The 12,224-nt window shown below is 44.4% G+C and overlaps 1 protein-coding gene across 1 annotated transcript in view; it reads right to left on the minus strand.

Annotated features, from left to right (window-relative positions):
• The window catches only part of Frmpd3 (FERM and PDZ domain containing 3), a 105,978-nt gene that overhangs the window by 22,032 nt on the left and 71,722 nt on the right, over positions 1-12,224 (minus strand). Inside the window, exon 13 of the mRNA XM_023702725.1 lies at positions 7,472-7,616. Within this exon, the coding sequence (XP_023558493.1) occupies positions 7,472-7,616 (145 nt within the window). The remainder of the gene's footprint in view (positions 1-7,471; positions 7,617-12,224) is intronic.

The raw sequence follows: 12,224 nt of genomic DNA on the forward strand, positions 1-12,224 counted from the left end.
AGGCTGGGGAGATGGCTCAATAGAATAAGCGCTTCCCTGGCAAGTGCAAGGGCCTGAGTTCAATCCCCAGTTCTGCAAAAAGAAAGTCAATAAAACTTGGGGCTGGTGAGATGGCTCAATGGTCTAAAGCACCTACTTAGAACAAGCTAAGATAAGCAAAGCACAGGGACGGCAGTTCAATCCCCCAGCACCACATGCCAGCCAGCCCCACCCCCTGGTGGGCTGAGCTGGCCACACACACAAAAAAAACAAAATTAATTAATTAATTTAAAAAAATACCTGTTCCATATTATGCCTAAGATGTTTGACATGCAGACAGATAGTGAGGTTAAGCTTAACAGCCTAAGTTGTATGGTAATAACAATAAGCTTGTCTTCTGGCTGGTTAACAACCTATGTTTGCAGACCAAAATTAGAGAAAAAGGAGGGCTGCAAAGAAAGCCAACATTTTGGCCCTATCCTTTCATTGTCAGTTAAGACTCAGGACATATGAGAACTTGTACTGTTACGTCATGTAACTCAGTAGTGTCCCAAATTTTCTAATCAAGGAGATTATGGGACCAAAGAGGAAAGTGATTGATGAGGTAGAGTGTGCCTAAGGAGAGTCACATGGAGAGAAAACATTCTCTCAGGCTTTCACAGAGAGCACATTGTCCAAGCAATGGCCGTGACTCATCCACATGGCTGACACTGAAAAAGGATCTACAGTCTGAGGTACAGGATCTCAGGATAAATCCTGAGGGAACTTTACTGACCTTATCAGACCCAAAAGTTACAACTCTTATGGCATAGGTCTTGATTTATCTTTGTCTTAACCATCCAGAAGAAAAGTATAAAAACGAAGTATGAGAAGTAAGGCCATGGTGTTATGTTGAGCTATAGGGGACTCAGGTCAACAATTTCTGACATTGCAAGTGAAGCGGACGATCCAATACTATTATGGGCTACTGGACTCTTTTAGAATATTTTGGTGATTTTGCACACCTATAATATTCAAATAATGGAACTTAACCAAAAAAGGGAATACAGATGAATATCCCTTTTGTATCTGTGTATTCAAAGTGGTTAGGATAGATATATAGTTACATTCTCTCAGTGAATAGAGTGATTTGTTCTAATGGTGTTTGTAAATAGGATATCATGTCCACATCTTGTACAGCAATTAACCACTAGGAAGAATATATGCAGTGTGTTAATTATTGAAACTATTCTACCAATTTGATTTGAAACCTTCTCATTGCTATTTGTTTATCAATAAAAGTATGGGGAAAAAAAGAAACACAAAAAAAGGGGGCTGGGGAGATGTCTCAGTGGAATAAACGCTTCCCTGGCAAGTGCAAGGGCCTGAGTTCAATCCCTGCTTCTGCCAAAAAAAAAATAGAAAAGAAAAGAATGAATATACAGGGACATAATTGTAAGAAAAGAAGAGGAAACTGGGCATGGTGGCACATGCTTAAAATCCCGGCAATCCGGAGGCTGAGGCAGGAGCCTCCCTGTGAGTGCAAGACAGTCTAGAGAACAAAGTGAGTTCAAGGCCAGCCTGAGCTGCATAGTGAGATCCTGTCTAAAAATATAAATAAATAAACAAATGAATTTCATGAATTATACATTATTGGTAGTGGTGCTACTGCTGGGGATTGAACCTAAGGCCTTTGCACTGAGTTATCATCCCACCTCTTTGTTTAGTTTGCGATAGGTAAGGTAGTGCTAAATTGCACAGACTGGAGTGGAATTTTTTTAAAGAGCTGAATTTAATTATTGGGGGGAAGAATACTTCTGTCTGAGGGAGGGCCAGAAGTGCACCTGAGTGTGTGGCCTGGGCTGCAATTTTAGATCCTCCTGTCTCAGCCTCCTGGAATGCTGGTATTTCAGGTATGTGCTACCATACCCAGCTGGTTTGGGAATTCTTCTTGTTGTTGTTCTTAATTTTATGTATTTAGTAAAGTGTCTCAGTCTCACTATGAAGCTTGGCATAGTGGTCCTCCTGTTGCAGCTCCCCAGTGCTAGGATTATAGGCATGCACTACCATGCCTGGTCTTGGTGGCCTGCTTGGCATACCTGAGGCAGGGCCGGCATGGCATGTGGTAGTGAGGATCAAACCCAAGTCCTTGGGCTTGCCTATGCAGGCGCTCAGACCACTGAGCTATGTTCATGGCTTTGGCTTGGCAATTAAATCAAGTTGTTTTACGTAAAAGCACCACACTTGGCACAAGATGAATTCCCAACCCTTACTTAAAAAAAGCCAAGGAGCAGCCAGAGGTGGTGGTAAACACCTATGATCCCAGAACTTGGAGAATGAATGAGGCAAGAGGTTCCCAAATTCTAGTCCAGCCTGGGCAGTTAAGTGACTTAGTGAGATCCTGTCTCAAGATAAAAATAGTTTAATTTCATTTTTGGGTTTTGGTAGTGGGGGTCGAACTCAGAACTTTGTGCTTGCCAGGCAGGCACTGTGCCACTGAGCTGTATCCCTGGCCCAAGATAAAAAAAAAATTTAAAAAGGCCTGGGAATGTAGTTCAATGTGAAGGCCCTGAATTCAACTCTAGGTACAATTAATTAATTAATTAGTTTAAAAAGTGAAAGATGAAAGAACAAAAACCAAAATGTGCTGTGCATTATGAAAGGTCCTTCTGTAGTTAAGTTCACGCAATCTTGTCAAATCCTTCACGAAGTAGGCCGTGTTTATCATCCTCATTTTATAGATGAACAGTGCAGTGCCCGCCTGGCGAGTACAAGGCCCTGAGTCCAGTTCTGGGTACCAAAAGAGAAAAAAGTAGGGAAAAGACCATTTAACAGATGAAGAGACTGAGACTCAGTTGAGGGAACTTGCTGCTGTTTACACAGCTAAGATATGGCGGACTGGAGAATGGAACCCAAGTCTCTCTGCCTGAAGATCCTCAGCTCTTCTGGTTTTCTACACACCATGTTTCCCTTCCAAGTACAGATTAGATGTATTCACACTGGCTTCAAGTCAGGCCTTACTGGCTGTATCCAGGGCAGTCTGAATCAGGTGGGGAAATAGTACTCTCTATCCAGGCCTCTGAAGCATAGGGAAGTGCTCCAGGGAACACGGAACCAAGGGCATGAGCTAGCAGTTCGAGGAATTGTCCACAGATCACCAAGTGTCAACTACTATGAGACACTGAACAACTGGGGTAGCCACCCTGGCAATGAGCTCCACCAGGGGCAAATCCAGCAAGGGGTGGGGACTCCTCTCAGCCAAAGGCTGCAGTTCTAACGGTGGCATCTCTCCTTGTAAAATGGAAGTATCTCCTCATGCTAGACTGTGAAGACTATTACATTATTATCAGTTTTCCCCAAAATGGGGAAGTGCCCTACTTTATCATTTTGTACTCAGACATTTAGAAAATTGCCTTAAAAATTGCTTACAAAGAACAGGACATTGAACTGACTAGGTTTATGCTCAAAAACATATATAGTGAACCAGCTCTAATACTTGGCCCTGCTGTATTGTACAGTCCAGTGATCACTGATTATAATAATGACCTAGAGGCCTTGCAAGACTCTCATGTTCCTTGGAATCATCACCAAAAAATCTATTACATCCTGTCCAACTTTAGTATTTTGTACATGTTGCTGGATTTTACCTACAAGGAAATTGGTAAGGCGTGCACGAAATATATAATAGCCATTAAGTAGAATATTCAACTCACCACACTAAACTATTTCTAAATATGGTAGTATATGCAGTTCCTCCAGCTCTAAGGAGGGCTTGGGAAGGCTTAGGAGAGCACGGAAGGCTTATTTTCCTGGGTTTCTCCAGGCTGCAGGGAGCTCAGGGCTGGAAAGAGGTGGTGGCTAGCGCTGGAGTTCCTGCTACCTAGGAATAGATGGAGATTGGCCTGAGCCATCCTCCAAGCTTGGACGCTTTCTATCACAGGTACTATTCTGTGTGCCTGCTGAATTTCATCCAGGTAAATGTGAGGATACTTACTATACTGACATTACTCTTTAGTCATCTGTCTGTATTTCTCCCACTAGCCTGTAAGCTACGTGAGGACCAGCAAAAGGGCCACGTCTGGTGTTTTTAGCTGTGCACCAATGCTGGACACAGTGGGGAATATTTGTGTGATAAGTAGAGGAAGTACCCAGTTTGATGAAGCTAACGAGAAGGCAGGAATTCCTTCCTTACTACTTGCCCATTTTTCCTCAGTTGAGGACAGGTGATACGTTCTCTTTCCCTGATGCTGGTTTAATGGTATCTTTTAGGCCCAGAAGGCTCAGCAGTGTGCTGGGCTAGCTGGGAGTCAGTGGTGACTTGGGCAAGAACATAGAGCTGGCCAGATCTCTTCCTCCTTTTCAGAGGGACCAGACCCCATGCAGGTTGTGGCTTTGGCCCCTCAGTGTGCCTACCCCTATAGGCCTTTGCTAAAGAACAAACCATGGGCGCTGAGTCTTCTGTTCTGAGATACAAGTGTGGAATGACTGGTGGAAGGAAGTGATCTCAGCTTGGGACCTTGGTTCTTTTTATTTTAATTTTTTTTATGTATTGGGTACAGCGTCTCACTATGCAGTTTGGACTTGTAGTGATCCTCCTGTCTCAGCCTCACCAGCACTGTGATTATAGGCGTGCACCACCATGCCTGGTTTGGGTGGCCAGCTTGGCTTGGGGCTGGTATGACATGTGGTACTAATACCAGGGGTTGAACCTGGGTCCTTGCACTTGCCAGGCAGATGCTTAGGCTGCTGAGCTATCTCTGTGGCCCTGGGCCTTGGTTCTAAAGGTGTGCAAGACAGGTATTGGTAATCTGTCCACTATACCTCAGGCTGAGATCTCCTCAGTGATGACCTTCTTTTGCTTGAGGCCAAGGGATAAGATGGGCACAGCACTTCTGGAGCTTTGCTAGGGTGATGCAGCGCAGCAAACTAGGGCAGAGCTGGAATGCTCATCGTACTCCACCTAGAAGGAGTACTTGGTGGCTGCCATCAGTCTAGCACCTAGCAGTCCATGAGGCCAAGAAATGGCCCGGTACAGTTTGTAATAGCTAAATGTTGGAAACAGCCCAAATGCCCATCAACTGATAGATGGATAAAGATGTGGTTTTTATATATGATAGAGCACTATTCAGCCATAAAGAGTAGACTTGAGACAGTTTTACCTAAATGGATGCACCTTGAGGCCATACTGTTAAGTGAAGAGAATGAGACGCACATATGTACATACTGCGTTGTTTCTCTGGTGTGAGAAATCAAAAGTATAAATAAGGAACACAGCATAATAGGCATTGTGAAAGAGGAAGAACATGTTCAAATGGTAAGGGGAACTAGGGAAAGAGGAGGAGGAAAAAAGGGAAAGAAAAATATGATGAGCAAAAGTGGAAACAAAGCTTTTGTAAATAAGGAGGGGAACAGAGGTTGAAGGGAGGATAGCGGAATGGGGAAAAAGAATCAAGCTGTAGCATGTGCAGATACAAATTCCCTATGGTGCATGCGATCATTATGGATACCTAAAATGTACCAACAAACATAATGAATTTTAAAAAAGAGGGTCCAGTGAGATAGCTCAGCAGATTAAGCACCTGTTTAAGAAAGCGCAGGGACCTGGGTTCAATCCCCTGTACCGCATGCAGTGCCAGCCCTGCCCCTGAGTGCACTGAGTTGGCCACTGAGTCTGGGTGTGGTGGCACATGTCTATAATCCCAGCTCTGGGGAGGCTGAAAGCAAGAGGACCACTATGAGTCCAAGCTGTGTAGCGAGACCCTGTACCAAATACATTTTTTAAAAATAAATAATTAGGGCTGGTGGGTTGGCTCAGTGGTCTAAAGCACCTACTTAGAATAAGCTTAGCAAAGCACAGGGACCACAGTTCAATCCCCCAGCACCACATGCCAGCCAGCCCCGCCCCCTGGTGGGCTGAGCTGGCCACACACACACACACACACACACACACACACACACACAAAATTAAAAATAAATAAATAAATAAATAATTAAAAATAAAGAAAAAATAAGAAATGGCCCAAACTTCTCACCAAGCCCCTAGAAGGGGATACCAAATTCAATTTTTCCTCACCAGCAGAGTCAGGGAAAGAAGAGCTAAGCACTTCCGTATGGCTCTACCTTAGAGCTGACTGTTCCCTCCCTAAGAAAGTGGAGATCTACAAACAGTGGAGACACCACAGTGGTTCATTTGGCCCCTGCATGAACAACACAGAGACCCTGTGCCAGGGGACAGGATGAGCCTCTGTCACTCTGCAGGTACAAGGGGTCTATCCCGAATCAGGGAAGGGAGCTCTAAGTTTGCATAGCTTTAAGAGAATCCAATGAAGCAGGTCTGCCTTTGGAAAAGCAACAGAAAAGCAAAGATGCTTAGGATGCAGGGACACGTGAAACTCATGTCCTTCTCTTGGTGTCACTCTCCCCAGAGCAAGGGAAATACTTGGAGCAAGCACCAGCCAAGGGTGCTAATGCGATGGCAAAAGCAGATCAGACAAATTGGGGCTACGGAGCCACCCTTAGTGCCTTTGGAAAGCGCATCCACCCAGACATCTCTCACCGTCTGTCATGTGTGGCCCTTGGCTCGATTCTGCATTCTTCCTTTTGCCTTCCCTTTTCCCCTTTTCACTCTCTCCTCTCCATCCTTCTTAGTAAATGTTATACATAATCTACTTGGGGGTGATCAGACAGAGGAGGACCACGGGTGACACTGAGAATGCCAATGTTGGCTTTCGCAGCATTTGGTCACCTGGCTGTCACTTTGCAGCTGTTCACCTGGTGACTTACACCACCTTGCTCCCTTGCTCATGTGCAGAACAGCTGCTCAAAAGTGGCTCCACTGAGTTGCCTAACTGGAAGGCCTTCTGTATGAGGGCTGCACCTGTTCTGTATGAGCATCCTACCCTATCCTAAACCTTCTTCTGGATCTGTCCAGTCTTTCTTCCCTCAGCCTTTGATGCCCTCATACTTCAGGCAGTCATATCAATCACCATTATGATGGGCAAAAAGAATGATTTGATCTGAAGATCTGCTTCAATTAGGCCAGAACAAGAAGGCATCTTCCCTGCTAGATCTCTGAACCTTTAAAGAGTTGTCTTAGATCCAATGTAATTGTTTTTCTTGAACATGGAGGTCTCACTATGTTCCCAAGGCTCATCATGAGTGTGAGATCCTGCTGTCTCAGCTTCCCAAGAAGTTGGGATTATAGGCACATGCCATGATGCCTGGCCAGTGTAATTGTTTTACTGGCTCAATCCCATGTTTGCTATTTTTCTCTCACACTCATTCATGAACTCAATTGTGATGTGTTCTCATAGGCCTCCTTTTCGGAACAGGCACGTGTGAAGGCTGGCTGTCCTCACTGGGATGTTCTGGGAGGATGCATGCTACTGTGTTAGCTACTGCTAAGTCAGGCACTGGCAGCAGACAGTGAGCGCTAAGGCAGTGGAGCTCCTCCCTCCAAGTGTCCAGGGTCCAAAGAGTTGCCGGCACAGCAGAAACCGAGGCTGAGCCCTACCTGCCTTGATCATTGGAGGTGGAAGGGGTTGGCTGGCAGGCCTGGAGAAGACCATCTTCCTGGAATCCAGCAGGAGGCGGCAGTACCCAGCAATCAGGCAGGCAAAGTTGGTGGCTTCAGGCCACTCCATCAACAGAACTAGAGGCTGCAAAAGAGATGGGAAGACACACACAGATGTGAGAAGGCTTGAGGCACATGCATTTTTAGGAGGATGGTGACAGAAAAAAGATAATTCTCATAGTTCTTTTTCCAAACCCAAAACTGAGACAGTCCTGACAAAGTATTGTATTGTTTTGTTTTTGAAATAGGGTCTCTCTAATGTAATCCGGGCTGGCCTTGAACTTACTGTGTAGCCCAGGCTGAACTCAAACTCACTGCCATCCTCCTGCCTCAGCCTCCAGCATGCTGGGATTACAAGCCTGCACCACCACTCCTGTCTCTGACAAACTGCTTTCCTTTTTTTGTATTGGTAATTGAACTCAGGATCTTACACTTGCCAGGCAGGCAGTGTGCCACTGAACGACATCCTGGCCCACCAAGTATTTTCTGATTTGTGAATTTCTTTAAGGGGGGGAAGTTGTAGTAAATTTTTACCCACATATCAAAATGAAATCAACCTTTACTCATACATTTAATGAATCACCTTATAGGGAAAGCAGGGCAGATAGTGTAAGAGACAGGGCTTCAGTGAAGTTTTTAGAAAATCTAGACTGCAAAAAGTTAAACCTTTGTTAGACAGAACAATTTAGACAACCAAGGAGGCTGAGGCTGCATGGTGCCCCATTTTGTTTTTTCTAGCTCCTGTTAAGTAAAGATGAGACGAAGTGGGGAGGGGGCTAAAATTTTTTTTAAAAAAACACCTTACTTAGTATATACAATATATACCCACACCTGCACACACACACACACGCCCTTCTCTCACCGTGATACTGCACTAAAGTATATACATATCCGTTTTCTAACTGTCAACTCAGCCTTGTATGTTAAGGCCTATGACAAATCTTAGAGATCGCACCTTGGCAGGACAAAGCAGGCCAAATAAGCTTACCCAAGAACTTGCACATAGACAACAGAGAGGGTCAGTGGCCACATCAGGGGTCTCAGAGCCTGAAACAGCCAATCAAGTTGTAACAAATTTCAGAGGGGAAAGTTTTTTCTTATTATACGATGAAAGGGGCCAAAAACAAACACCGAATACCGGCTCCACTTCCTATGTTTTCTTTTTTTTTTAAAAAATTATTTATTTATTTATTTATTTATTTATTTATTTATTTATTTATTTATTTTGTGTGTGTGTGTGGCCAGTTCAGCCCACCAGGGGGAGAGGCTGGCTGGCATGTGGTGCTGGGGGATTGAACCGTGGTCCCTGTGTTTTGCTTAGCTTAGCTTGTTCTAAGTAGGTGCTTTAGACCACAGAGCCATCTCACCAGCCCCCATATCTTTTCTTTTTTACTTCTCCTTCTCCTCTTACTTCTTCTTCTTGTTTGTCTTTTTGAGACACTGCTGCTATGCAGTTTAGGCTGGCCATCAACTCGCTATGTAGCCCAAGCTGGGCTCAAATTTGTAACAACCCTCCTGTCTCAGCCTCCTGAGTGCTGGGATTACAGATGTGCAGCACCACACCTGGCTCCTATTTTACTTTCAATAACATAGTTCTCTACTCTTTCTAATGAGGTAATTTTGTTTCTTCTTTAAAACTTATATCTCTATTTTTTTATTTATATAAGTTTACGATCCCAGTTAAAGTTCACCCTCATGAGTCTCTACAATCTGTCCCGAAAAAGACTAGAGTTATATAACATTCTGTGACTGTAGCGTTTGTCAAAACTGAGTGCTGTGTGGGTCAGGGTGAAGCTGGGAGTCCAAGCCAGGCTGAGAATCAGCATGGAACATTCTTGATTCGAAGCACCTTGGGCAGAAGGATTATCTCCTGCTCATCTCCACTTGATCCTGTAACACTCAGAACAGCTCCCTGTACATACATCTTGTAGATCAGACCAGCCTTGAACTCTCTGTAGCCCAGGCTGGTCTTGACCTCATGGTAATCTTCCTGCCTCAGTCTCCCAAGTGTTCGAATGTTCTATTTTAATAGAACATTCCATAGTAACAAGTTTTTTTTTTTTTTTGTGGTGCTGGGCAATCATACCCAGGGCCTCATGGCTGCTAGGCAAGCACCCTCACCTCAAGCTACACAGGTATTTTGATGCTTATACTCCACTTTGGGAAATAGCAGCATACTTAGTTGGCTTGTTTCTAACCTTAAACTCAAACCAATTAATCTCACAGTCAGCTGTTTCGGCAACTATTCACTTTGAAATGTCCCCTGGTCTAAGTAGCAGTTAATTAGATCATCAAGGGGCTAACCTCATCAATGAGCTCAAGGAGGGGCTTTGTTATAAAAGGGAGTTCTCAGAACCCAGTGTGGTGTTGCATGCCAGTAATTCTCAGCACTCATGAGGCTGAGACTAGAGGATGGCCTCAAGTTCAAGGCCAGCCGGGGCTACATAGTGACTTTAAGGCTAACCTGGACTATAGAGCAAGACTGAGTCTCAAAAACCCAAAATAAATAAATAAGTGGGAAGTTTCAATTGCAGCAGCGGTGCATGCCTGTTATTCTAGTAGTCTGCGAGGCTGAGGCAGATAGTTGCCACTTAGCTGGGAAATTCAGAGAGATCCTATCTCAAAAAGAGGTGTGGGGCTAGGAATGCAGTCCAGTGTGAAGGTACTGGGTTCCGCTATGGTAGTGGCCTGTCCAGTACAAAAGGTCATCATGAAGACTTGATAGAACTTAATCACCAAGTAGAGTACCCTTCATCGTTATCATGTTGGGAACAATTCTAAAACCACATAAGCTCAGCTATTAGCTGAAGTTGCGCTAGTTTTCTTTGTTATTTCCCAGGAGCTGATCACATGGTTTGAGATAACTATTTTATGGTTTATATAAATCAGGGACTGACACATTTTTTCTATTAAAGACTAAATAGTAAATATTTCAGGTCTTATGGTCATAAAGGCTGTGTTGCAGTGAGATTGCCATCATACTATAAAAACAGCCATGGAGAATATACAGACTAAACAAATGAGTGTGACTGTGTTCTAATAAAACTTTATTTACAGAAATAGGCACCTGCATCAGATTTGGCTCATGGGCCATAGTTTGCCACCTGAGCTATTTGCCACATCTCTCAGCTTGTTCTATTGCCAATAGGGGTTACTTTTTCCTTTGGAAATTTTTTTTCTGGCTTCTGTTTCTGTGAAATGACACAGTGTGCAGCCTGTCTCTGTCTCTCCCGAATTGGCACTTCTGGTGTGACCTCCCCACCTTCTTTAGGCCCCAGGATCTATCTCTAACCCTCCTTTCTCCATCAGAGCATCAGTTTATCATTTTTTCCTGTATTTTAGGGAAGGGTCTACAGGGTGTCCAGGGTCTCACTACTAGATCAGACTTGTAGTGATCCGCCTGTTTACAGTCTTCCAAGAGCTGGGATTACAAGCGTTCACCACCACACCCAGTCTCAATTGCCCTCTCAGCGTGTTCTGGGGGTGGGACCAGCATGACAGGCCTGGGAATGCAACTTGGACCCTGCGCCTGATTGCAGGCATTTTAATCTGCTAAGCTATTTGGCTGGCCCTAGCATCAGTTTATCTTGGAGTTCGTGAATCAGCATTACCATTCCCCTTTGAAGTCTTTTCTTATCTTAGAACTCTTATGGTGCTGTGTTCATACCACACAATCTCCTGCTGGAGCAGAAGCTATCTAGAATTGCTTCATGGTTATGATGCATCCGATTATACTGCATGCCACAATAGAGCATTTGGATTCTGTCCCACAGGCAGCAAGTCAGTGACATTTCTACAGGATTCATGAAATATCTTTGGTGGGAAAAGGCACAGTCTGTACCCTGAGGAGCAACAGTTCTGTTCTCCAGTGAAAAGGGGCTGGGATGAAATGTTATTTCTGAGTCATTATTAGGAAGAGACACTAAGGATGCTTGTACTTCCAGTTAATGGATGTTTCTCAGTCAAAGCACAAGGATCAACAAAGGGGATGGAATGGACAGAGGGAGCAGATTTACTTCCTGCTGCATCCCAATAGTGGGACATATAGAAGTTTGGGTACACTCGGCTGCTATGACAGCCTAAGACTCACAAGATGTTCCTCATGTTCTTCCTCCTAGAAGCACTCCTCCTGCCCTTTCACCATGTATGTGATGGCTGAGAAGTGTGCTGAGGTAGACGGTGCTCTGCTGCCTCTAGCCACAGCCTCATCTGTGAGTATGTATTGCCTTATGAATTGAGACATTTTCTTACCTTGGGGGGTAGTAACTAGGGGCCCTCAAATGACTTCCCAATTGGCCTTTCTTTCTCCAATCTCCTCACATTTCACCTCCATATTTTGGGATGAGGGGTCTTTCTTTCCTCCCTCCTTCTCTTCCTTCCTTTTTCAGTGCTGCTGTTGGAGTGTGGAGGCTTATGCATCCTAGGCAAATCCACTGTGACTGAGCTTAGCACCCATCTCCTGAGGGTCTTATTTTACTAATTTATCTATTTATCGACAGGGCCTCACTGTGTAGTGCAGACTGGCCCTGAAGTCACTATGTAGCTCAGGCTGGCCTCAAACTCATGTTAATTCTACTGCCTCAGCCTCCTGAGTGCTAGGCTTACAGGGGTATGCCACCACACCTGGTTGCTTCTCTTTCTTTCTTTCTTTCTTTCTTTCTTTCTTTCTTTCTTTCTTTCTTTCTTTCTTTCT

This window comes from Octodon degus, unplaced genomic scaffold, assembly GCF_000260255.1.
Source record: "Octodon degus isolate 3935 unplaced genomic scaffold, OctDeg1.0 scaffold00157, whole genome shotgun sequence".
In the NCBI taxonomy this organism is placed as follows: Eukaryota; Metazoa; Chordata; class Mammalia; order Rodentia; family Octodontidae; genus Octodon; species Octodon degus.